This window comes from Dermacentor variabilis, chromosome 8 (assembly GCF_050947875.1).
Source record: "Dermacentor variabilis isolate Ectoservices chromosome 8, ASM5094787v1, whole genome shotgun sequence".
Taxonomy (NCBI): Eukaryota; Metazoa; Arthropoda; class Arachnida; order Ixodida; family Ixodidae; genus Dermacentor; species Dermacentor variabilis.
The window spans coordinates 125,160,441-125,187,915 of NC_134575.1; the positions used below are offsets into that span (position 1 = coordinate 125,160,441).

At 43.4% G+C, this 27,475-nt stretch overlaps 1 protein-coding gene across 1 annotated transcript in view; it reads right to left on the reverse strand.

Annotated features, from left to right (window-relative positions):
- Window positions 1–27,475, reverse strand: part of LOC142591562 (glutathione hydrolase-like YwrD proenzyme) — a 114,820-nt gene that overhangs the window by 15,915 nt on the left and 71,430 nt on the right. The window contains exon 8 of the mRNA XM_075703874.1: window positions 20,846–21,016. Coding sequence (XP_075559989.1) covers window positions 20,846–21,016 — 171 coding nt within the window. The remainder of the gene's footprint in view (window positions 1–20,845; window positions 21,017–27,475) is intronic.

Sequence of the window (27,475 nt, forward strand, 5' to 3'; positions counted from 1 at the left end):
GAAAAAATTTGGACATACAAGAGAAGCGAATGGTATCATCATAGACTTTTATTTTACGAATAACTCAGTTGTATTACTAAAGCGGAGAGTGGATATGCATGAAAGTCAGATTGTATTGATACTCAGCAAAAACAAGGTAACTTATCATTGCTAATCAATCCTTTTACTGAAAGGCAAGTTGCTGTTGGTGCTAGAGCTGAGAAGAGGTCTGCTGCCTGCAATGGGTCCAGCTCTCTCAAGTTATCGCAGTATGGTAGCTCTCAAAGTGAGTGGATTTTCTTTCTCTTAGCTATTTGCCACCTGAATCATGACCATCTACCTAGCTGTGTAGGTGATCACTGTTAGTGACATTGGAGTGCTGGTGGACAAGCACTCCTTTAAATGACAGAGTGCATATGACAGAGTGCAGCTGTGGCAGTATGCGAAGGTGTTAATCTATAAGCCAAATATGGTTCTTTGAGGTAATATGTTAATATATCGATGAAATTGAATTGTGATCTAGCACGCAAAAGTGCTAAACAAGGAGAAGTAATTTTAATTTGCACTTGGTAAGATGTGCAAGCAATTCAGGCTGTTATACACGAAATGGGACATTTGTAGATGTCTTCTACAATGCTGCAGTCCTGAATAGCTTCATAGTTGAGTGATACCACTATAATTTCTCTGTAAAGCATGCAGCAGAGTTTAGCATTGGGGGAGGCTGGCATCAACAGGCGTCTACTTACTGTGAAGTTCAAATGAGGTGTTACTGTTAGGGTGACTATATATAATTTATGGTTTAATTATAATCTTGTATGAGGCAGACATAGTTTACCCACTTGGTTAAACAATAGAGATGTAATATCTATGTATACAAGTATTACCCATTCATTTATGCCATTTGGACAATGGCAGAAAGGGTGGGTAATACTTGTGTACATAGACATTACATCACTATTGTTTAACCAAGTGGTGCCCCTGCATGCTAAATTTTACAGGGCTATTATTAAGTAATGTCAACTTTTGTTGTAATATTAAGACACCTCTTATATTACTACAGATTACCACCATTGTGTACCATCATAGCGTGATATATACACTAAATGTATTCGACTTTGCTATAAAATCTTGCACAGTGGTGCATCATGAAATTTTTTCTATAGTTCCTGGCCTCAGAATGCACTTCACGTTACATCCTTGTTTGCAACAAGACTATAATGCAGGTTTCTTTCCTTATGTTTCGTGGCACTTCAAACTGCGGCCAGCTAAACCACTGGGCAGCAATACTGGAATCGCTACTTCGTGTGGAGCTGTCTTCAAACACACACAAGGAATACATAATAGCTTTTTTTTAGCGCAAAACAATGGATACAAAAAGACGACCCCCCAGAACAAGGCGCTACTCCCAACTGACATCACTTTATTGCGTCCCTCCTTTGTAGACAGCAGAATCTAGAAGAACATGCGCTGTGAACACCATGTGCAGGAACCACCACCAAGAGCACACATGCGACAGCATCCGAAAAAACCATATTGAGCACTGTACAAGGTAAAAGAAAGCACACTAATGCACTGCGACCCCAACGACTGTATGAAGAAAGCTTCCGATGACTCTCTGGTGGTGGTATCACGGCTCTTTTTCAAAGTCGTAGTATCACGAAACATTGCGAACATTAGCGATCCATTCAACAGGCACAGGTTCCCATTTGGCTCAACATTGTAAAATATGGAAGTGCAAAACCATGTTTCGTGATACTACGATTTTGAAAAAGTGCTGTGATACCACCGCCCGAGAGTTATCGGAAGCTTTCTTCATTCAGTCATTGAGGTCACAGTGCTTTAGTGTGCCTTCCTTAACCTTGTGCAGTGCTCAATATGTTTTTTGGATCCCGTCGCATGAGTGCGCTCTTGTGATCGGTTGTTGGTGGTTCCTGCACATGGTGCTCATTGCGCATGTTCTTCTAGATTCTACTATCTATAAAGGAGTGACGCAATAAAGTGATGTGAGTTGAGAGTAGCGCCGTGTGCTGGGGGGAGGGGGGGTCATCTTTCTTGTGTCCATTGTTTCGCGCTTAACATAGTATTTATGGATTCACACCAACTAGCCCACCAACACATTGTGTTGCGGGCACTTCTGAAGTACTCTCAGTCCAATAACCTTGGTGGCATGGAAGTGCCGTCCAATTGTATGCGTTGCTTTCTGTTTCATTGTGGCATCACATCACATTATAATGATAATGTGTATGTACTTTTTCCAAGAGACGCATATTCCTATCCTTGTGTTATATTTGCTGTCGCATTATTTTATGTGCAAATGACCAGTGCTCCAAGCTCCATTTTATCGCAAAGTAAACTACTGGTACTTAAACAGTGCTGTATATCAGAAAACCAAAGCCGAACTGCCGAACAGTACCAAGCAGCAGCCTTAGTGCAGTGTCAAGTAGTCAGATTTTATTGGTCATGCAGAGGTGCACAGCGTACCTCTTTATTACTTGCTGAACAATTAAGCTGTGTGAAAACTGAGTATTTATGTAGCTTCAACCACATGCTATTGGCCATTGCTCCTGCCCTCAGCAAATGTGGAAGATTATCATGGCATTTCTTTTTCTAACTCTTTTTTCCTTGTTACAGTGGCATTACTGCATGCGTAAGTAGGAAACGGATCACATAGGCAATCAAAAGCCAACAATGTGTAAACTTGGAACATTGATTGTACAGCTTGATGACCCAGAATAAGTAGAAATACCATAAATGATTGACAATTAACTTTTACTTGACACAGAGTTAGAGCATACAGTAAGCATACTGTATGCTCATACGGTGTCACATCAATTTAAATTGTAGTGTAGCTTTACAGTGTACGCTTCTATTGTTGCGTTCTGTCAGAGGGATGGTAATGTTTCGCGTGTCTAGCAACTAGACTGTCTCTATACAGTACTAAAAATCTGCGAGCTGTATTTTTAATGATTTGATAGAATGTGTAGAACAATAAAGCCATACAATCAACGCACAGTGATGTGACTTTCTCTGCACATGTTGCAGGTTCAAAAAAGTATGGTGGAAGCTGTTGTCAAGGTTCCAACCAGAAAAGACAGCCAGTATAAAAGGGTCCACACCACTGATCTCTACTACAGGGGTTGGACACCACATCGAGCACGTTCGACTGAAGCCAACCTTGTCCCGGAAGTTGGTGTTTCACAACTTTGCGGCAGCACTTCGTTTGCACGGGTGTGTGGCATTTCTTTCTCTAATATGCCTGCCTGATGTGCAATTAACTACCCAAGCAGTGTTTCGAGGTGTCCAGAATTTTTCCATTGCAGTGTCTACAGTGTCGCTAACATAAGTGGCGTGCAATGGAAACGCTGGTAAATGAGAAAAAAAAACTTGTTGTAAGAGAACACTCGTATACGGGTTCAGATTGACATAAAAGCGCTTACCAGACATGTAGAGACGTCCTAAAATGTGAAAAACCACAAAGAAAAGTTTTTCGGCAGCAATATTATCTGATTGCACGAACTAGTTAGTCCACCATATGCCCTGCTTCCAGGACAAGCGCCTGCATGACACCGCATTTCCACTGGCTTCACCTGCATCCGGTGCAGTATGCTGCATCCAGCAAAACATATTAGAAGTCAGTAGTGCACAGTATTTTCTTTAACCTTTCTCGACGCCTAGTGAACACATGGTAAACTGTTTCCAACGCAGAAAAACAGAGGGAGACGGCTCTGAACACATTGCATTTTAAAGTGGTTGGTACTGGGTAACCCAAGTACTGTGGCATAGTAGATTTGCACCAGGCATCCTGGGCGCCCAAAAAGGCGGCTGTTTACTTGCAAATGGCCAACGTATTGTAAGCATGTTGAAGTTCTTTTTTTATTCTCATCGCTTATTTAGCTAGTGGATACAGCTTTCACAACTGGAGAAGAAGCCTTGGAAGCATGAAACACTTCACAAAACCAGTTTCAATATATCGTGTCTGCATCACAATTTCATGGCTGCATGAGTGGACCCTCTGGTTAACAGGTAAGAGTGTTCATGATGTTTGCCATGCATTATCCACTTTATCTACAGGTCAACCCTATCTTGAGATTTAAGCTGATGTTGCGTTTGGAGAAATTATGGCCGAGAGCCAGCTTTTGAGAATACAGATTGAGGTCGACAGATTAAACGCCAGAACAAGTCGTTGAGGATTTGAGATCAAGAATCTTCAAAGGCCAGTTCATTTAGTGGTGTTAATATTCTGCTCAAAGTTCTTGATTGTTACGTTCACATGGTGCCCAAGCATTGTGGTAACAACTTCACTTGGATTCATAGCAAGGGTTCACTCAATGTAAGCTGGTGGCTTTTTTCTGCGTTTTCAAAAACTGGTTTCTTGTTCGGTTGAGATTTTCAAATTTTGCATTGTTTATTAGGTGTTGTGTCCTGTTTCCTTTTCCTGCAGCTTCTTAGTTAAACATGTCAACAGTGAACCCAGCTTGACCTTTTGCTTGATTTTCTAGATTACAGGCCCTCGATAGAAAACAATTTCACTTCAAAACTGCTTATACCGTACTGAAGGAATAACTTGAAGCAGCGATAGCCACCAATAACGCGCAAGAGATGATTATGAAAATTGTAATATTGTTTTTGATCTATAGGGTGTCTTAACTATCGTTCACCAAGATTTAGAAATATGTAAATGCGATGTAACTAGACAAAATGAAGGTAATGTTGTTTGCCATCGCTTGGAGATACTAGGATTATTTTTTGCATTCTGCCTAATTACATAATTCTTGATTAGTTAATAATTATCTTAAATAATTAAATGAAATGTGTCAATGAAAAGTTGTAGAGCAATATGAAAGCCTCCTGATACACTTTTTTGTTACTGTTAATCATTGTCTGCTACATAAAAGTGTTTTTCCAAGGAATAAGCCTACGAATACACATAAAGTGTCTTTAGTGGCCAGTCGTGTCAGTTTTGTGGTGCAAAGCCACGAATGCAACTTAAATGGGTTCTTTTAAGAAAAAGACTAAGCTCAGAAAATTATCCTTCTTTATGCAGCCTGTGGAGACAAGGTTTCTTAGACATGGCCATGGCCCTCAAGGAAGATGCCGAGGCCACAGGCAGTTCCTCCAGTGACCGTGAAAAGGTCCTCTTGGACACAAGTCTAATTTGGCAGCCCTACCTTTCTCCTGCAGCTTTTCTGTCTACTTAGCTAACCTGGTGGGTCAATGATGGCAAAAGGAAAAAAGAATCAACAGCTTCAAACGTAGAACTTGCTCAAGCTCAATGCATTTTGGTGTGAAGTTTTCCCTTATCACTTATCAAAAAACGGGTAATAAGTATGTGAGATGGTCTTCATACGGACACATCTTTCCTACAGAGAATTAGCAGTAAAAATCAGCTTATGAAGGCTTGAATATTAGCTAGGATGATGCGGCATAGATAGGATAATGATTATGAATGTTTCTGGTGAAGGTAGTCGTAGTAGAGTGAATAATCAGAGTTTATAGATAGATTAAAAGACATTTCGTTCCAATGCCAGAATTTTAAATCATCCTAAATAATTCTTGCGTTTGATAGTTTATGCACATTGAGTGACAGTGCTTCATGATGCTTGCTTCTTCCTGACATCATTCTTATGCTGCATAATTCACCTGTTTAAATACCCTATTACTCCTATTCAAGCAACTTTACATTCTTCATAAGAAACCTCGTAGATTAGTTCCAGAAACTTGCTGATGACATTAGGAGGCGGCGTACACCCCAGGCTTAGATATGCATTCAAGAGCCTCATATCTTGAAAATGTTAGAAATACTCCTGCTAAGGAAGTTCTTGGTGTCATACAAGGTTATTTGTGAATATGAATTTGCCTAAATTTAGAAAACAGTCAATTTAAAACATGTCAAGCGATAACGCTGACAATACACACACAATCCAACTGAACTAAATACAAATAACTACAGCACCAAATGCAGAATTATTGGCATGATGCCATTCTTTCAGTGGAATAAAATCTGTCCTGCGTTGCAAATCTGGAATCATATATAATCCAGACTACTAAATACCTTTTGAGGGTTGGGACGTAAAATATGCATGTATTTATTCTCGTTTTTTTACTTTAAGACCCAATAATGCTTAAACAGCAGTGAAAGAACGGAGATCACAGTACTTAATACTTTATATTGCTCCAGAAATCCGTTTCTCTGCCGATCGCAGCATTTGACACTAACAAGTTTTGACAGAAAATGTGAGACAGAAGGCACATAACACTTAGGATGGTGCTATTCACTTTGATTGCTTGGGAACGAAACCCATAATGTACATGTTATGGCCCTACGTGTCATTACCTTTGAACAACAAAAAGGTAGGGGGTTTGCGTTTTGCGAAACTGCATGGACGTCTTTACTGTGTGCAATTAAAATTAGAAACCTTCACAGCTGATACTAAATGCATTCTGCACAGCTTGAGGTTATACAGGTGCCCTACTTTACACAAAACACACTCTTTTACCTCGTCACTGCCCCCACTCGCAGCCAAAGTTACACCCTTTGGAGTGCCCCTTCAGCCACACAACGATAATCGTCCTCTGCGTTGATGCGTTTCCTTTCTTCAACGCTGCGAGCCCTGTACTTTCCAGTAATGAACGGCATGCGCGTTAACAGCATGATAGCATTCCCGACAGGAAAGTAGCGGGCGTGGCGTTTTCAAGAAAGGAAACGCATCAAGGCAGATAACGATTATTGTTGTGTGGCAGAAGGGGCACTCCAAAGGGTGTAACTACCTAAGAGTGTAGGTGGTGATTCAGATTCTTCAAAGGTGTTTCATTGTATGGGATGGCACATCGCTCTTCACTTATTTGCAGAATGTTGCATTCCAATTGTGTCATATGAGACAAATCCATTAGAGAGCTTTAACTTGCCCTAAATTTATTACAGCTCTGTACTGGTAAACTGGTAGCAGCTTGCAGTGCTTGTGGAGAAACAATTGTAACTGCCATATTATATGTAACTGCTAGTGCGCAGGCATCGGCAGCAGCAATGGTTAGGGTACACTTGTTTCTTCTATTCTGGGGTATGCATCCTCCACCAGAAATTAGTTTTTTTCGTCTTCCTCTTCTACCACATTGGAATGTGAAATGGGGTGTAATTTGTAGGGTATACTCTTGCATAAACTTCATGAGCATTTCTTCTTGCCTGTGCCACAGATAATTGTTGCTACGACTGCAAAAGCAGGGTGCCTGTTTACAGCACCCGTAGGGAACAATCTGTGAATCTTTAACGAACAGTAAGGATAATGAATAATCGAATAATTTTTAGTAATTTTCAACAAATTTAGCACTCTTTGCTTTCCACTGGGGTGTTTTTCAAACTCTAATGTTGGCGCAAGGTTTGACTGCAGGATGTCATTTTGTGTCAAAGAGTGTACTTGTGCGCATAACACCTCATCGGCAACATTCTGCTGCATGTCATTAGCTTTTGTATGCATTGGTCACTATCCCACAAACCAGCTGCTCCTTTGTTAGTTGTAATGTAGCGTTAATGTAAAACACATTTGATGTTCTAACAAAAAGAGTTGTGCCCTCTTATCCCCTAATTATCCTCACTTGATGCCTAGTGTTATAATAGAATGGTTGACACCATGAGAGTCTGTGTGGTGAATAATAGTGTCTGTGGTGGGGTAGGGGGTGTACAATAACTTAAGCAACTTTTCCAGACGACTTGAATCAGTATTGTGGAATGCTGTTTTTTTTACTGACTGTTACCAAGTTTCACTTTGGTTGTGGCAACAAGTATAATGTAGTTCGCCAGCATTCCTGCCAACACATTTAATGTGCAGGCATCTGTGTTGAAAAAAAGACCAGCTAATGGTTTTCCAGGAGCTAAGATCCATTTAAACCATTAAATTTTGAGCTTACCACCTGCGGAAATAACTGCTAAATGAAAGCACACCCAGGAGGACTGTCCATAATGTTTTCTTTCATTATAATAATGGTGAATCTTCGAACAGCATTTGAACTGCCTCGTTTAAAAAGTGACCCATTTCCTTCTTCAAGTAAGGAAAATGTTCCACAGCAAGACAGAAACTTGAAGCCGGCAACAGCAGCTTGAATACAAACAGCGCTCAACGTTTTGCAATCTTGCACCTCGTTATCATATCGTCAATCCCATTTTTTTCCACAGGCTGTTCTTTACTGTTTTATGGTCATACCCAGTTTAATTTTAATGTCCGTATTTTTTAATATTTGGGTAATATATCTTTTCTTCATCGGCTTTCAACAAAATATATATTTATAATGTGCCTTCATTTACCATTTACAGTGATCTTAAGCAGATGCATCTTGATACAAAATTTATTTTCCTTAATTCTTCGTTTTCTATTTGCAAAAGTGCAAACTGTTTAGCTTGATAGCTATTTTGTCTTCTGGGAAGATTAGATCTACTGGATTAATGACTGCTTACATGTGCACATCGTTTTCTGTTTTGGTCACCCCCTACTCTTAGCAAGTACTGACAGCAGTGCTCATACCCGCTCCATCACAATCAGCACTGCTAAGCACACCCTTCCTTCCTTTATTTTAACACTTTGGCTTCTCTTGACCTATTATATGCACCAGTTTCTTCTCCCCCAATGAGTCTAGGGGCCAGTGAGCTATGCACAATCCAAAACAACACAGCCAAGGAAAACATTTGCTACCCTAATGACAAGCACCTATGTCGAAATGTTGGCTACAGCAACATCCCTTGTTGCAACAATGTTGGTCTACTTACATGTTTTTCTAACACAGAAGTTACTGCTTTGTCGTGTTCTGTGATTATACTTTTTTGCCGCTTTTGTTTGGATGGATATTCACGAATACTATTTGTTTCTCCTAACCGCAGCAAGTTTATCCTTGGAAGCGTTTGGGGTCAAGAACAACTTTCACCGGGAAGAAGTGCAAGACGAGTGATTGAAGAAAATAAAGTTGCTTCTGTGATCTAAGAACTTGAGGACTGAAATGTTGCACCTTTTTGTATATATGCAATGCAGTGCATTCATATCACACAGTGCAATGTGCTTTATCACTGCAGCCATATCGGTGTGTTGGCAAGACAATTTTCTCAATGGTGACCTGCTGCTCTGGCTATGAGCTGCCTTCATGACATTTGCATTAAAGGAGATGTACTGTTGTGGACAAAAGTGCCCTGGAAGTGCGAGCGTTGACCAAATTGCATTTCTATTCAAGACCGCTGAAAACAGTGGGTCACGTATGCACATTCCGAACGCAGATGGTAGCACGGCTGATCCCTGCAAATAGGGCACCATAAAATTCGGTCGACTCTCCCACGTCCTGGGTAATTTTGTTCCCAATGGCACATTCTTCGAACAATGGATATGCTCTGAAAGATGAAATACGGGAAGCACCTGTACTTTAACGGATATAGTACAGATTTAGCATACGGAGTCTTTCGTTTTCGGAACACGGCAAGCACCTGTATTTTAACGGTTATAGTACAAATTCAGCATACAGTGTGTTTCATTTTCTGAATACGAGAAGCACCGTACTTTAACGGTTATGCTGCAACAGCTGTATTAAATTTAGGGCAAGTTAAAGCTCTCTAATGAATTTGTCTCATATGACACAATTGGAATGCAATATTCTGCAAATTCAGAATACAGAGTCTTCCGTTTTCTAGATACAGAAGCACTCGTGTCTTGTATAACGGTCTCTCTTTTACAGTTGTCCGTTTTACGGTAAGACCGTTCTAAATTTACGGAAGAGTTTTCGGTCCCAAATTACCAGCAAATTTTCTGTAAAGGAAGGCAAATTTTTTACAGTGTATCTCCACTAGCAATGCCTTCGAGTGTCCATCGAAAAATGCGTGTTAATCGCGTTGATGCGCAAACCCATGGCACCATACCTTGTTTCTCTCAATGACCAGGATATCAAATGCCAGAAGTCTCACCGCTTTGTAGGTGTAAATATTGACAGAAACCTTTCACGAAGCCCCCACTGCATCTACCTGAAGCGGACCATAATTACGATTGTACATATACTCAAATTCCTGCGCGGAAAAACCTGGGGCACCTTGGTACGGTCCATGCTACAGCTGTAAAGAACACTGTTTCTGGGATTTTTACGGTACAGCTTCCAGTTTTGGCGAACACACATAATACAAACACTCGTACCCTCAAAAATTTGCAAGGCCAAGCTTCACGGACATGTCCTGGACTACCACGATGTGCTTCGAATCACGCAACACTCACGATTGGTAGAGGCTATTTGGTGCCAAAATATACTACCATCGACAGCCTTAGAGCACACATTCAACATCTGTATCGCGAACCCAATCATTATATTACTCCTCTGCCAGTACAAAGACTTCAGGCCACATTTTCTAGACCTGTTGCGACACATCAAAGCTACCTTCCGTTGAGTTTTACACCAGCATCAAGACCACTGTTACTCCTGTGGTCCCTGCGACAACCACAAGTACGCCTCATGATTCCGGGAATAACGAAGAAGACCCGTCATTTAACAGTGGCTCTACGTCAGTTCACACTGCCAATACTGCACGAGGCAGATGAACAAAGAACGCACATTTACACTGATGGCTCTGTCTCAGCCACGAGCTCCACAGGCGCTGTTATCATCCCGGCCTTAGAAATTACACTTACTTTCAAAGTGTCCCATATCTCCCTCTACGGCAACAGAACTTGCCGCTCTACGTGCCACTGTTAATTACATCGCCGAAGGCAAAGCTCGAAACTGGGTCGTTTTTTGCGACTCCTTCAGAGTCTGTAGTCAGCCTTACAACGCAAGACCCATGACCAACTGCTGTTTGAGACCAGATAGGTCCTCCATCAAGCGCTCATAAACAAAGACGACATCATCTTCCAATGGCTTGCGGGGCACTGTAGCATCGTCGGAAGTGACCTTGCTGATGATGCCACCCAGCTAGCCCACAAAAAAACCCTGACACTTCCTATAACTTTATCAAGGACAGATGCTGAGAGGGGTCTTCGTTTACTTGCTTAAACCAAAACTGAAGCTTTCTGGAACACACCAGTTTTCTTCAACTGCCGTCTCTCCCCGGTTGGATCCTACATTGAAGCTGCAGCTTTCACCGAACTTCTCCCGCCGTGATGCAACTTCACTATGCCGTCTCTTGTTAGGGGTGGCTGTTACGAAAGCCTACTCATCTTATTGCAATGTCCGACACACCGATCTATGACTCGTGCAACTGTGAAGAGAAGATTGAGCGCGTGTTGGGTTCCTATGATCTCTATGACAACGAACGTGACGTTATTCAGAGGGTGTTAAACCGATTAGATAAAAGACAGTTTTCAGAGACTAAGATTCTTGGACCATGGCCACATGCGTCGCAAGCTTACTAAGCGACGAGGGCACGGCTACGTTTCATGAAAGCTTCTGGAATGAGTAACCGATTATAGGCGAGAATTTATGCACATCCGCATGTACTCAGAACGATAGTACGTTTTTCCCTCACTGTCCTATTCTTTTCTTCCCTTAAACCCATTTCCCTGTGTGGGGTAGCAAACTGGACGCGCGTATGGTTTAGCTCCCTATGTTTCCTTCCTTCCTTTTCATCCTCCTCCTCCTACTTTACGAACGCGAAGCTGACTTTTGCTTCCTTTCGATTAGATCAGCATCGCAATCCGCTGCTTCCGTTGCATATTTTACGTGGCGTGAATGGCATGTAATGTTAGGAATAGCACGACATGAAATCAACAACGTGTAAAGCCATAAATGACATAACATAGGTGACTGACAACTTACATACACGACATGAAATGTCGTATGATGAATAACTTGTAACGGATGACATAAACTGAACTGGCATCACATACGTCGTGTGCATTCACAAAAATAACACTGCACGTATTATGATATGCACACATGACATGCACGGCATTTAGGCGTGGCATAACATACATGACTGACCTACATGTCTTATCAGTAATGATAGCACACAAACACAAACAAGCTGAATGCAGAAGTCAACGTTTCGACAAGTGGACTAGTCTTCTTCAAGGCGACGTATGCTTTCCTCGCCACAGTATATATAGGTGGGGTTCTTCTAAAGGGGAGAGGGTATGAGGCGGGACTCTCAATTCAACACTCTAACAAATTTCCCTCGTTTCCGCATCCTCCTGCCTCACACCCTCTCCCCTTTAGAAGAACCCCACCTATATATACTGTGGCGAGGAAAGCATGCGTCGCCTTGAAGAAGGCAAGTCCACTTGTCGAAACGTTGGCTCCTGCATTCACCTTGTTCATGTTTTGCTCATCACTTGACATGCATGTGTGACATGAATGATAGTCATTACATGACAAGAGTGACGTTCATGACATGGCGATTTACATGTACTCATGGAGTCACGGGAACGACATGAATGGCATCTCATGACATGCATCACTACGAACGCAAACCTAGTGGACAAAGCTAGCAATGAATGGCGTGATAGGAATGATGTGACAAAAAATATTTGGATCGCGCACACGGGAATCGATGTAAATGAAACTTTCCGTGTTGTTAGCTTTGACTGACGATAATTTCAGGGGATGTTGACGGCTTAACCTTAATTTCTTCAACGTTTAGGCTAACACCAGGGTGGCGGGTTGATGTTAAACTTTACCTTGCGAGTACAGCTGCTGTTTGTCTACATCGTACACAGAACACACAGGGAGAGGTCTTTGCTTGAGGCGTTATTATGCGCCATATTTTAGCACCACTGAGACGGTTGAGCATAGTAATTGCCTCACATGGCACATCGCATTGTGGCAGTAGTATTAAACTTGAATTGTATTATGGGGCATGCCGTCGTGGCAAACTCCGGGTTAATTTTCACACCGGGATGTTCTTTTCCTTGTCCCAAAATCCAAGTGCACGCGCGTTTTCTATTTCGTCCCGGTATCAATGCGGCTGTGGCGGTTGGGATCAAATCCACGGCCCCTAGCAATGCCATAGACACAAAGCTAACGTAGTGGGCGTAGAACTGTTGATTTGACGTGTGAGTGCTCCACAGTGACGCCAAGACCCTACGGTGCGCTCTAAATGCGGCTGTGCTTCTGTATGACCTGCGTAAGTAGCCCGCTTGACATACTTACATGGTATCGAATTTTCAGAAATAGCAGAAACGTACTGCAAGGTTATGCAAAAAAGAAGTGAGGCGTCCAGACAGGACACAAGCGTAGAGGAGTGGACAACACGAATGCCGACTATCAACTGAAGGGAGCACTGAGGCGAAAAAAGAAAGACACAAAACTCGTCTGCGCATGCTCAGGAATGGTAACACCACGTGTCAGTCGGGTATACGTGCGGGTCTACGTGAGAGATAACTGTTAAGGCACTTAATCTCTTCCTTATGTAAGGTAATCGAAGGCTGACTCACGCACGCACTTCCACAATTATAGATATGCCATGCATCTACCATAAGAGGCGTAGCTTCATTCTTAGGCCTGTACAATATTGCGCATTCATCTAACTCTGGCGTGCAGTTACAATGTCGGCAATGTATCGAATGATTAGAAGGCGATCCACCGGTTAATGACCTTTTATTTTCCATTAGCCTCTGATTGATACACCGTCCCGTTTGCCCTACGTAGAACTGGCCACAGCTACGGGGAATTTTATAAACGACACCCGTATGAAAGTCAGTAAAACTATTGTTCTTATTATGCTTCACTGGAGAAATATCTGTTCGTTTTTTGCCTTTTACCCGCTCCTTGTTATTTCAGTTTCCTTGAATTTCAGTTAGTGCATGCTAATTGCAAAGAAATGTAGCTTTTCGGAGACGCTGTGGTCCATGTACTTTTGTTGAAAGGTGTACGTGCAAGTACCACAGCCGGACTGTGAGGCGTAGTGGTGGATTTTTGAATGATTTTGTCCCCCTGGCGTTTTTTACCACGCAACTAAACCTAAGTATACGAGCGTTCTTATATTTCTCCCCTGCCGAAATGCAGCTGCCATGGTCGTGATGGAAACGACGACCTCGAGCAATGCCATCGTGACAAAGCTACCACAAATGGTACAGAAATGTTAATTTGATGAGCAACCACCTCCGTAGAATCGCCTACACGGCACGATGCCCTATAGCTGCTTTGAGTCTGCACTTGTGCGTCAATTGTCATGTTCAGAATTTTCGTTGTTGCTCATTTTTCAGGAATATCAGGAGCGTACCACAGTACATCTTGAGCTTAAATTTATCCAGTTTGTCCGCAACCACTGTCTTGTTTAGTAGCAGCGTTTCCTCGCCTTATCACGTCACATTTTTGCTTTGCCGCCCTCCTCCAGTGTACGAGTTATAAAAGCAAATAATGGCAGGGCTGTGATTCATTAGATTCGTTACTGCGGCCGTTCTACCTATTCTTTCGTTCCTCTCTCTACCTTCTGTCGTCCATTCTATCTACCTTCCTTTTGTACTGTTGCACGTTATTATAAAGGTCGCTGCAGTCTCTGCAATAGTGTTTCAGTGAGTCAGGAATAAGTACAGCATTCAAGACAGTATTGTGGCGACGAACTGAGAGCTGCAGAGAGCATTATATTCATGCGACGCGATGGCAATGTTGAAAGGAGTCTCTCGTTACGCATTTTCTCTCTACAACACTCCTTCCATGTATATGCACACACTGAAATAGATGTCCTGTAACGTAAAACTATTCCAATATTTTTTATTCCAATTTCCTCGACGTCAAATTTGCGTAACCGCCGAGGCAAGCATAGGGAGGTTAGCACAGACCAATCAAACGCTTGCTTCGACATAGCAGGTCACTTTTCTTCGATTGAAAAACGAATAACATTGCCTACACTGAGCGGCTTGTCTTATCTAATTGTCTGAGAAGAGGCGAGGAGTACACTCAAGTGGAGAGGGATGCAATGGGGCTGAGCCAGAGCACTGAAGATAGATAACCGGTTGAAGAAGGTGGTGCCGGAGTCTGCAATTGGTCGGCTTTCTCTTACTTAGCTTGCGATGGCTAGTCGGAAATCGTGGGGGGATGCAACGGAAGCTTAAGAATGTCACTAAAACTGTTCCTCAGCAAAGAACACTTCGTAGAACAAGGTGGTAAGCGTGACGAAAGTGCTCGAAAACGTTACAGGGCCACGCAGTAAGGTTTATTCTACGCAAATAAACCCATGCTCTCCTGCAGGTGCGAGTAGCCTGTGCCTGAATGATTGACGGCAGCTATCTTTTATTACTTTCGGAACGGGGCAGCCTGCGGCTATTCAGAAGAAAACTCAATTTTGTTCGTCATATTACTGTATCTTTAACGTGTACACGTCACATTGACGCGGTGAGTTTTCGTGGTTTTGTTACCTCGCGCGACAGGTGGGCGAAGTGAGTGCAGCCCGAAAACCCTCGACCTATAGCCGAGGGCTATTGGAAAAAAGGTGTCGGATCAGAAATAACAACTTCTTCTGTTCGACCAAATCATGCAAAATCAGTGTGTACACGTCATATCAGATGGAGAGCTATCGTGGTTTCCGTGACGTCTCTTCACAGACAGGCGAAGTCGGGGTGGTCCAAGAAAATTTTTGACCAATTGCGGAAGGCTGATTGCAGAATTAGAATGTAAAAGTTTGCAATAGGTTTGCGTTAAAGCGCCCCACCTCCTGATGCGGTGTATCAGGCTGCAACAGCGGCAGGGGAACAATAAAAGGAAGAGGCAAGAATCTACGTTATAAAATGAATTGATATTCTTCAGGTCGTCGTTCATGCAAATCATATCCTTCATTATCTACATGTCATGACCTGCGAAGTCATATTCATGTCATCGTTTACGCAAGTAAAGCCTATCGCAGCATGGCGTCTACATTATCATGCCATATTACGCAGTCGTATCATTCATATCGTGCATAATTCATTTAAAGATAATTTAGTTAAAAAATCGTGTACTACTACATTACGTTGCCGTAAGAAGGCAGACAGATATATATATATATATATATATATATATATATATATATATACAATAGACTACATTCAAACTATCAATCAGGTGATAGAGAAATGTGCGGAATGTAACCAACCCTAATATATCGCTTTCATTGATTACAAGGCAGTGTTTGATTAAGTCGCAACCTCAGCAGTCATGAAGGCATTACGGAATCAGGGTGTAGATGAGCTGTTTGTAAAAACACTGAAAGATATCTATAGCGACTCCACAGCCACCTTAGTTCTCTATAAAGAAAGCAACAAAATCCAATAAAGAAAGTTATCAGGCAGGGACAAACGATCTCTCCAATGCTGTTCACAGCGTCTTTGCAGGTGGTATTCAGAGACCTGCATTAGAAAGAATTCGGGATAAGACTAATGGAGAATACCTTAGTAAGTTGCGATTCGCTGATGATAGTGGCTTGCTTAGTAACTAAGCGGACCAATTGCAATGCGTGCTCACGGACCTGCAGAGGCAAAGCAGATGGGTGGGACTAAAAATTAATCTGCAGAAAACTAAAGTAATGTTTAACAGTCTCCGAAGGGAAGAGCAGTTCAGGATAGGTATCGAGGCACTGGAAGTGGTAAGGGAATACATATGCTTAGGGCAGGTGGTGGCCACGGATCCCGATCTTGAGACTGAAATAATCAGAATAATAAGAATAGGCTGGAGGGCGTTTGGCAGACATTCTCATATTATGAACAGCAGGTTGCCATTATTCCTCAAGAGAAAAGTGTATAACAGCTGTGTCTTACCAGTACTCACGTACGGGGCAGAAACCTGGAGGCTTACGAAAAGGGTTCTACTTAAATTGAGGACGACGCAACGAGCTATGGAAAGAAGAATGATGGGTGTAACGTTAAGGGATAAGAAAATAGCAGATTGGGTGAGCGAACAAACGCGAGTTAATTACATCTTAGTTGAAATCAAGAAAAAGAAATAGGCATGGGCAGGACATGTTATGCGGAGGGAAGGTAACCGATGTTCATTAAGGGTTACGGACTGGATACCGAGGGAAGGGAAGCGTAGCAGGGAGTGGCAGAAAGTTAGGTGTGCGGATCTGATTAAGAAGTTTGCAGGGACGACATGGCCAGAATTAGTCAAATAGTGCATGGCCGGGGCAGTTAGAGAAGTATGGGAGTGGCCTGTGCCCTGCAGTGCGCGTAACCAGGATGATATATATATATATATATATATATATATATATATATATATATATATATATATATAGAGAGAGAGAGAGAGAGAGAGAGAGAGAGAGAGAGAGAGAGAGAGAGAGAGAGGTGGGAGGAAGGGGGAGGGAGAGAGAGATAGAGACGATAGATATTGATAGATACGTGAGGAAATCTAAAAGCTGTTCAAGAAAATGTTAGAGGATGATTTCATCAAGACGTCAACAAGCCCTTGGGCAGCACTAGTGGTGCTTGTAAAGAAGAAGGATGGTATCTTGCGGTTTCGTATCGATTACCGCGAGCTAAAACATGTTACAAAGAAAGACGTTTGTCCGCTACCACGCATAGATGATTCTCTCGACAGGCTACGGCTTGCGCGTTTGTTCTCAACGATGGATCTAAAAAGTGAGTACTGGCGAATCGAAGTCGATGAGCGTGATCGAGAGAAGACTGCTTTCGTGACGCCAGATGTGCTGCACAAAATCAAGGTTTCTCCACTTAGGTTTGTGCTCAGCGCCGGCCACATTTAAGCGACTAATGGATACCGTCCTGTCCGGCCTCAAATGGAAGACTTGCTTGGTATACTTGGACGACGTAATTGTTTTTTCGGCCGCTTTGGAAGAACATCTTAAGTGACTCATCTCGATTCTTCAAGCCATACGGTCCTGTGTAGTCAATATGAAAGCAGAAAAATGCAAGTTTAGCTTTCAATAACTTCAATTGCTGGGCCATGTGGTCAGTCATGACGGTGACTTGATCCCGATAAAATTGCTGCCGTCACAAGTTTGCAAGGCCGTGGCGAAGTATTCGACGCTTAGTGGGCCTCTGCCTCTAGTACCGCTGTTTTATCAAGGGTTTTGGTGCATTGCCTCTCCGCTCACCAGTCTCACAAGAGGATGCGTGGAATTCATATGGGGAGAGGAGCAGGAAGGAGCATACGAGTTACGTCTGTGGCTGCAGGCCCCGCCTGTGCTCGCTCTCTTCGACGAAGGCGCAGCTACACCAATCCACACACCCCCCAATGTGGGCCTAGGCGCCGTATCGCTCTGTCGCAAAAAAGGCCCCGATCTAATCGTTGCTTATGCAAGCAGAGCCATGTCGCCTGAAAAGTCCAGCTATTCCACTACAGAGAAGCAATGTTTGGCTATAGTATGGGCATTCAGTAAGATTCCTCCATGCCTGTATGGTCGGTCCTTCAAAAAAGTCAGCGACCATCACTCGCTTTGTTCGGTGACAAAAATGAAAGACCCTCTGAACGTTTGGCACGCTACAGCCTACTACTCCAAGAGTACGACATGACAGTTGTCCGAAAATCGGGAAAGCAGCACTTAAAGGCCGACTGTCTGTAAAAAATCACCAATTGAATCATCAGACTCCTATGGGGACGAATACGCAGGCCTTTTAGGAGTTGTTGATGTTGCTACTATCTGTCATCAACAACAAGAGGATCAAAACCTGCATTCGCTCATTTATTTTTGGGATGCCGACCTACGAAATTGCCGGCAGGGCTTATAAATGGACCACCATTGTTCTGCTTCCGGAAACGCATCCTCTGTAAGAACTATTCTTTCAACGGATACACCTACCTGTTAGTCGTCCCATATAGTCTCCGCAAAATGATCCTGTCCTGCAGCCGTGCCATGACGAAGCCACCTCAGGCCACCTTGGCTGCACGCGGACATTGGCTTAAATATAAGGCATATACTAATGACCAATGCTTGCAGCAGAGGTAAAGCTATACGTCAAAACTTCGCTTCACTCTCAGCGACGCAAAGCACCACCTACCAAACCCGCCGGGCTCTTACACCCTGTTGCAGTGCCGCAGTAACCCATTGCCCATATTGGAATAGACCTTCACGGCCCATCCCCGACGTCTGCGAGCGGAAACAAAGGAGTCATAGTTGCGACAGACTAGCTCATCAGGTACATGGAAACTAAGACACTTGTGAATGGCACGGCAGCTAAGGTGGTGCAATTTTTCATTGAGAATATCATCCTAAGACATGATGCTCCAGCTGTCGTCAAAACAGACAGAGAAGCCGCGTTCACAACGGAGCTTTCAAGAAGTAAGCTCACGCTCGGCGGCACGGCCCACAGGAGGAAAACAGCATATAGTTCTCAAACAAATGGGCTTACAGAACGACTCCACAAGGTCGCCGCTTACATGCCCTGTATATATGCAGACGGGCATAACAAGAATTGGGAGAAAATTCAGTCGTATGTCACTATTGAGTTTAGTGCGGTCCGCCAGAAAACTGAAGGAATGACGCCGTTCGGTCACATCCAGGGTCTAGAAGTAACTACGATGCTTCACGCTATGCTGCCCCAAGATTGTAGCCATACGTAGACTGATGTTGCTGATCTTACAGAGCGCGCCAAGGAAGCCTGACAGCTCGCGCCTGTCCGAGTAGAACGCCGGCAAGACCATGACGCCCGTCGGTATAAATTTAACCACAGATCTGTAGAATATCAAACCGGGGACAGAGTTTGAGTACGGGCACCTATTATACACCATGCCGTCTCTGAGAATATTCTACGGTGGTACTACGGACCGTATAAATCTCTGCGCCGCCTTAGTGATGTCACATACGAAGCCGTTGCTGACACCCCGTCTTGCTAGAAGCGCCGCGCCTTCTCGGTGCACATGAAGCCTTACCTCACTTAGTGACATGTATAGCCTGAATTTCCGCACTGAATATTATTCACCATACATTGGGACAATGCTTGCTCAGGAGGGAGGCCATTGCCACGCCCCTGTCAGCAACGAGTCATGATGGCGACAACCAAAACGATCTGCTCGAGAATGCGCGCAGGCTCAACAGAAGAACACTGCTTTTCCTATTCTCAGATAGGCTGCTAGAGTGCGACAGGATAATTGATAGATACCACGATAATTGATAGATAGATGACAGCCAGAAAGACAGACAGAAAGAGAGACAGGCAGGCAGGCAGAGAGTAGACCGACCGACCGACCGACCGACCGACCGACTTACTTACTTACTTACTTACTCACTTCACCTAGCTAAATTAGGCAATAGATATCGCTCTAAACTAGCTTGGCAGCAGATGCCTATAGACAGTGCTTCACGTTCGGATTCCGAGTCCTCGATGAGTGGTTTTGCCGCGTAGCGTTGAAACAGTATAGAGGAAACAGGTGCAACTCTTATATTTGTGAGCACGTACAAGGACATTGGCCTTCGTAGCGTCACCTTCAATGTTTGAAGCAGGGTGTGATTACGGGATCAAAGAAGGTACCACAATTCCATCGCGGCTTCGTCATGGGTGCACTATGCCTTGAAATCGGTAGATGATGCGAATCGAGGAGCGCGGTCAACATGGCGTCCACGAACGCGAATCGGACCGCCGTGGATACCCATTTCGGGTGGCGGCCGTGAAGGAGCGTTCCCCGTACCGCAGTGTCTCGCCTGTATACGGGAGTAAGACGATACATTGAACGCCACTTCTTCAAGAACCACTTTGAAACCCCGTGAAGTGTGCGCGACCAGAAGCATAGTGTCTCAAACGACAGCGTCTGCGTCCTTCGCAAGAGGCACAGCCTTTTAACGACTTTGTTTCAAACTTTCATGAGCAAAGAATGCCAGACGGCTCCTCTACCACGAAGCCATGCAACGGTACCGCACGATTGCCGTACGGCCTTCAGCTGTGTATCACATACCTTCAGAATCGGCCCACAAAAATGGTTAGACAGCTATAAAGAATTCCCGTTAGCTCTCCTAGAATGCTAAACCCATTGACAACTGTAACCTTACCTGTGTGATGACGACGGCCTGAGTCATGCCTCCCATGGCACCTAGCGTGCAAAGCCAGGTACCAGAGTTTGCATCGGTAAGCATGACCGGCATGACCGAGTGGTAGGGTTTTTTACTAGGGCCAATGCAATTGAGGTGTCCCGGCACCAGGTTGAATCCGGTTGCCCTCGTCTGAAATACAACAAAAGCTAAAGCCTCGGCTTTCGTTCTTGCAGCAGACAGGGTGCAAATATATCACCATTCACGACAGCTCGTTTTCTACTAAAGATCCTGGACGCATCCTCCTGAAAACAACGAAATAAAAACAATGACAATGGAGAGTACTGACTGCAGACCAATTCTATAAATCTAGAAGGGAGTAAAGTTGACCAATGATAATTTCAAATGATTACTGTTCATGTAGAGTAGTATTCCGGAAAAATAAATCAACTTTGGCTCGTAGGTAAATACAGGGACTGGGATCAGACACAGGCATTTCTAGCTATTTCTAGCATTTCTACTAATAAACACTAAAAAGAAAAGAATATTTCGCCAAGCGTTACACTCCGATACTGCTCCTGTCCGAAAAAAAATATTACGCCCGTGGAAGGGTGTGTAAATCTCGGCCCACAACAGCTAAATGAACCTTTTACTCAACAACTATCCGTAACATGCTGCAATAGAATCCTAAAGAATTCTGCAAATACATTAACCCGAACAACCGTAAACCACCATATTATATGCTGACGACAAAAACCATGTTTCTGGCCATAAAGTATCTCAAGTACTAAACTCGGTCCTCTCTTCCGCTTTCACATCTGAACCTAACGCTGACCTCTCAGAGCGCTGTTACTTCAACCATCCAGCCGTGCAAGACATAATACTTGAGGCATACGGTATCACCAAGCTGCCAGAATCCCTCAAATTAGCGTCCTCAGCCGGCATCCGATTGAATCAATTCCAAAATTCTTAAGAACACTGCGTACATCTCTAATGTATTTTGTGTCATATCTTTCCGCAATCATTATCATCTGGAGTAGTACTGCAAGAGTGGAAAATAGGCAAGATAATTCCAGCACCAAAAAAGGATCACCATCGTCGGGCCACAATTACCGTCCAGTTCCCCTCACCAGTGTTTGTTCCAAACTAGTGGAGCATATAATTTATTCTCATATTCTAAAATATCTAACATCCGCTACTTTCTTCAATGCTAAGCAACATGGTTTTCAGAAACGCATGTCCTGCAAGACTCAACTAGCTCTTTTCGTTAAAGACTTCAGCTCCCATATTGATCAAAACATACCCATAGATCCGCTCTTATAAATTTCCAAAAGGCTTTTGAGAAGGTTCCTCGTGAACGGTTCTTCCTAAAACTATCTCGTCTTAATCTTAACCATTGCGTTCTCCAATTGATACGCAACTGTATGACTAACATTCAACAGTTCGTTTGCGCTAATCAATGCTCCTTTAATTTATCACCCATTATCTCCGGCGTGCCGCAGGGCACAGTTGTGGGGCCACTATTCTTCCTAATATATATAAACGACTTACCGAGAGGATGGTCTCCGAAAATTCGTTTATTTGCTGGTGATAGCGTAATCTATCGTACTATTACTAAGGAAACTGATTCTCGTGCTCTCCAGTCCGACCTTAACGTCCTTTACACTTGGTGTTATAATTGGCTAATGTCTCTCAACGTCGAAAAAAAAAACGTCGCTTCTTACTTTCTACCGTCACCAGTCATTTATTTGAGCTAATTACGTTATCGCCGGTTCTGAAATATGTGCTGTGACTTCCTATCAATACTATAATATTAGCTTGTCAAGTAACCTCCACTGATCTTCACACATTTTCAGCATTAGCAATGATGCCAATCGTAAACTATGCTCCTGCGCCATAATCCATGTCTTGTGTCCCCTTCAATAAAACTACTCGGAAATTTAAATCTTGTTCGACCCAAATTGGAATACGTATGCACAGCGTAGGACCCATACCAATCTAACCAGGTGCAAGCTGAAAGATTTTACCATAGCACGCCATTGCCCATGAGTCAGAAAACTCAGTGCCCATATTTTTAAGTTATTCCTTTGTTGCGCCTCTATCCTTCTCTCTTTCTCTCCCCAATTCCATTCCCCATGTAGAGTAGCATGTCAGCGATGTCTGTACGCCGAATACGCCAAATAAAAGCTCTGCCTTTCATTAAACTGTTCTCACTCTCTCTGGCAACAGCACTTGAATCCACACAAGATCATGCAGCAAGGTTCATTCACTCTGACTATTCTTACCATACTAGCGTCACTAAACTTACGTCATCTCTGAATCTTCCGACCCTACAGCGTCAAAGCAGCATGATTGTGTCTCCTTTAGGAGATTTATAACTCACTGTTTCACCAGACCGGCAGTACGCCTGCTCATCGCAATTCATGCCGTCATAGCCATTGAAAGCCTGTTTAGCTCCGCACCACCGCTCATCTAAAGTCTTTCTTCGTTCAATAAGCGAAATACTAGAATTATCTACCTGCTGAAGCAATGCACCACTCCAGTTATTCATCCTTGAAGGCATTCATTGAAAATATAAATGAACGCCAAATGCAAATGAATATGAACCCCAAATGATGCATTTGCGTTATGAATGAATATGTGAATGAATGAATAAATAAATAAATAAATAAATAAATAAATTTCTCATAAATCGGTACTGATCGGTAGTAATAATGACTACTACATTGGCACACCTACAGAACTGCTAATCACCTACTTTGTTGCTAACTTCGATATGAATATATGATATAATTTTGTTCCAAGAGTGAATGGTCCCTTTTCTGTGTTTATGCGTTTTGTTTTAAATGCGAATCATTCCTTTGCGCACATTTCCCACTTTGACAGTACCTATCTTGCCGCCTACGTCTTGGTGCTCTCATGGTCATTTCGTTAACTTGGTATGTACCCAGATTGGGATAGCATGAGAAGAGTGTGTGACGAACAAAAATGATACGTCATGACATTTGTGTCGTGTAGGTCTTGATACAGCCGCCTATGTCTTGGTATGTACCAAAAATGGCGTAATTTAACAGGGGTGTATGACGAACATAAATGACACGTCGTGTTATTATTTCATGTAATGTGTGTCATGTAGTTCTTGAAACAGCCGGCTACGTCCTGGTGCTCTCATGATCGTTCAGTTGACTTGGTATGTACGAAAATTGACATAGTATGAATAGGGTGTATGAAGAACGTGAATGATAGGTCATGAAATCCGTGTCGTGTAGGTCATGAAGCAGCTGCCTACGTCTTGGAGCTCTCATGGTCATTTCGTTAACTTGGCAGGCTCCCCGCCGTCTGCTTCGCATAACATCAATTCCCACAAGGCGTGGGGTCCGCCGGCTTTTTTAAATATAGTTTCGTAGGAAATATTGTTTTTGATACATATGGGGGGGGGGGGGATGATCGCTTCGGCGGAGTATAGAAAGGGGTTGTTAGTCAAGTGATCATCTTGTTCATGTTTTCTCGACACCCTTCCCAGCAGTGAGCCTTACTTAGTCGCAGAAGAACCTGCCAACAAACATTCAATTGCGCGGCAAGAGAACTGCCGTCTTGAAGAAATTGTGACTCGTGTCTTATAATCAAATCGTGGTTTGGACACGTAAAACCACAGAATTCAATTAAAAGAAATTGTCAGTCTCACGATAAATGCGACACATTGAATGTGGTGGGAATGTTTCGGGTTGCGTACAAGCTTCTTGAACGCGTTGTACAACAGAAGAGGGGCAACGTCTCGGGCGCTACGCAGTGTTTCTGCAGTGCTCTTGTTGCACTGCAGAAACAGCGCCCTACCAGGCGTCTCACAATAGTGACGTGACGGAGAGCTCCGCCAGTTGTGTTGCTGACGTCGCACCTCGATAGTGAACGAGATGAGGCGGAAAATAAAGAGTCCAATTTTGTAGTTTGATTTTCATTGTACGCCCCACTAAGACCGATGTAGGTCTGAAGATGTGGTTTCCATCGGGGAGTGGGACCGAAACGTTTCCAGGTTGGTTTCCAGTGTGAGATTCAGTCTTCTGCATGTATACCGGCTCGGTTCCGCTTCAGCTCCGCAGCAAAAGTATACCGCTTCAAACCAGTTTGAAAATTTCATACCGGTTGAGAACGGCTCAAAATGAGGGATAATAAAAAGATATGGCAAATGTTTTTATTTTTGTTTCTGATATTGATGTGAAAGAAAGGTAGGCAATTTATGTCCTCACGCGACGCGAACCAGTGCAAGTGTCTCTGATAATTTACTTCTACGTAAGAAATTTATTAAACTGAGACCTGTGGCGCCGACGCCAAGACCTATAGTGATTTTCTTTAGTGAGCCATTTATTAAAATTCATAGTATGCGTGCAAGAGATGACAAGCAGTGCTATCTCTCACGAGCACACGAATATAGCACATGAGTATTGTGCTAGACTGATCTCATTGGCAGATTTAGTTGTCAGCATGAATCGCTTTGGATGGTCCCTACGTATAAATCTGGGATTGCAGTTCGAAATTATATTCACGCACATCAAATGCGGAGCGTAAAGCACAGAGTGCATCCATGTTTCTCAGAAATCATGTGCCGTAGATGTCTGAACTGGCTAATTTTAACGCACTGTCTTCATCAGCGATGCTATCTGCAAACGATGCTGGAAATACTATGCAGACGACACGTGTGAAACCGTACAATGCACTATGCCGCTGACAAGAGACAGACGCGTTGTCTCAGTGCCATAAAATTGAAAATAAAGTGACCCTTCTTCCAAATATGTATGAGGAATACTTTACACACAAGGTATCTGCAACAGCTCTCCGGCAATGTAGGCACAGGTAACGGCATATGCAGCAACGGGCATGCAAGACGTCCAAGCAGTATGAACTATCATTTCCACACCAACCTTTATCGCCTACTGCATGCATCTGTGAACATGACGCAAAATGATGCACTCCACTCGATGCTTTTACATACGACCAGAGTACTAGGTGGCCATTGGGCAGTTTTCGTATAGCGTATAGCAGGAAACACAAGCAGTTAGCGTTAGCGTTGCGTCCTCTGCACTGCCTGTGCACTGTATGTAAACCGTGCTGGCTCTCTTACGTACATACACTGTTTTCAGCATTTAGCGTTGAATATTAACGCATGCAAAGAGAGCCTTACGTACGACAACATGACGACAACAAAGCTGCCCGCTTCGGATCAATCGAGACGTCGGCCGGCACTGCTCGTCTGGTTCGTTCCCCACCAATGCTGATGTTTACTTCAGATTTGTTTTATGGTGCTTCGACAGTGTTGCACTGGTGGAAATTAGACGTTGTCTTTAAGGTACGTTATCAGTTAGCCGTGCCGTAGACTTAACGAGATAGTCTGCTCATGTTTGTTCATGTTGGCTGTAGCCTTGTCGAGACACCCCTAAAGCCTAACTGTCGCTCATTCGCTTGCTTTTTACACTGTTCCAATACTCGCCGTAGACGGCAAAGTAGACGTCTAAGCGGACAGCAGCCATTTTAATCCCGTATCAGTTCTTTCAAAGGCGTCAAAGTAGACGCTTAGCAACGACAGCATCGAAGTCATGAATGATGCAGGCTACTTTCCTGTCCAAGAAAGATGTTGACAGAGCAGGACGCTTCAAACCTGTACAAGAATGCAGGTTGCGCAAAAACGTAGTAAGGGTTTCCTATGCCCTTAATGGAAGTCAAATCTTATTTTTCACATGTTCGGAGGCGCAAAGTCTAAAATACCGAAATAATCTGTGCTTCTTCCAACTTTTTCTTGTCGCCGCGCGGTGGCGTCACGTAGCAGAAGCGTCTTCGTAAGGTCTTGCAGACGGCTCGAAACGCGTTCCATTACATGGTCTCCAAGCTGTCTCTGCGTTGTCATTAGCTGTTTACGAAGGCTGTATTCGATGTTGGCCGGATTTGGAAGACACCCTTAGTAATGCACTTGCACGTACGGCCTTGGATTAGCTCGACATTTCGTATACATTTGGCTTGCCAGCATACTTCCTGTTTTTAGACCTAGAGGGCGCCGTATGAGCTTGAGTTAGGGTTTGTATTTTGCTCCGATGCGCTATTGTAAAAGACCAGTTGGTGCCGCGCAGCGCAGCCTCTCTTAGCATTATCACTATATCAGTACTCTCTATTGCTCTCTCTCTCTCTCTCTCTATATATATATATATATATATATATATATATATATATATACTCCACTATATTTCTCGCAAGCGGCTCGACGTTTAATGCACTTCGCTTCCACCAGTCCTGCGCACACTATTCCAATGTGCTCGGTTCCTCTACCTAAGAGGAAAGTTAACTAGCGAATGAACCCATCGACGATTTACTCCAGGAAGTAACTGAGGCTAACGAAAAGATGAGGATTCGGAGCCTGTGTGTGATCTACTGAGCTATATGAGCACGCTTCTTTCTGACTTCTAATTACACTACACAGGTCTTTGTGGTAATGGAGCCGCTTTTTGAAGCCGTTACTGACAGCTTACAATGTTGCAATTTTATAGAACTCAAGTACGCCATTCAATTTTGTCAGTCCACAGCATATATTTTGCTGAGTAATGTTACGCGGCATATATTAAGGAACTTGCGTCTGTGGTCATTTGACAAAATGCGGAATAACATGCG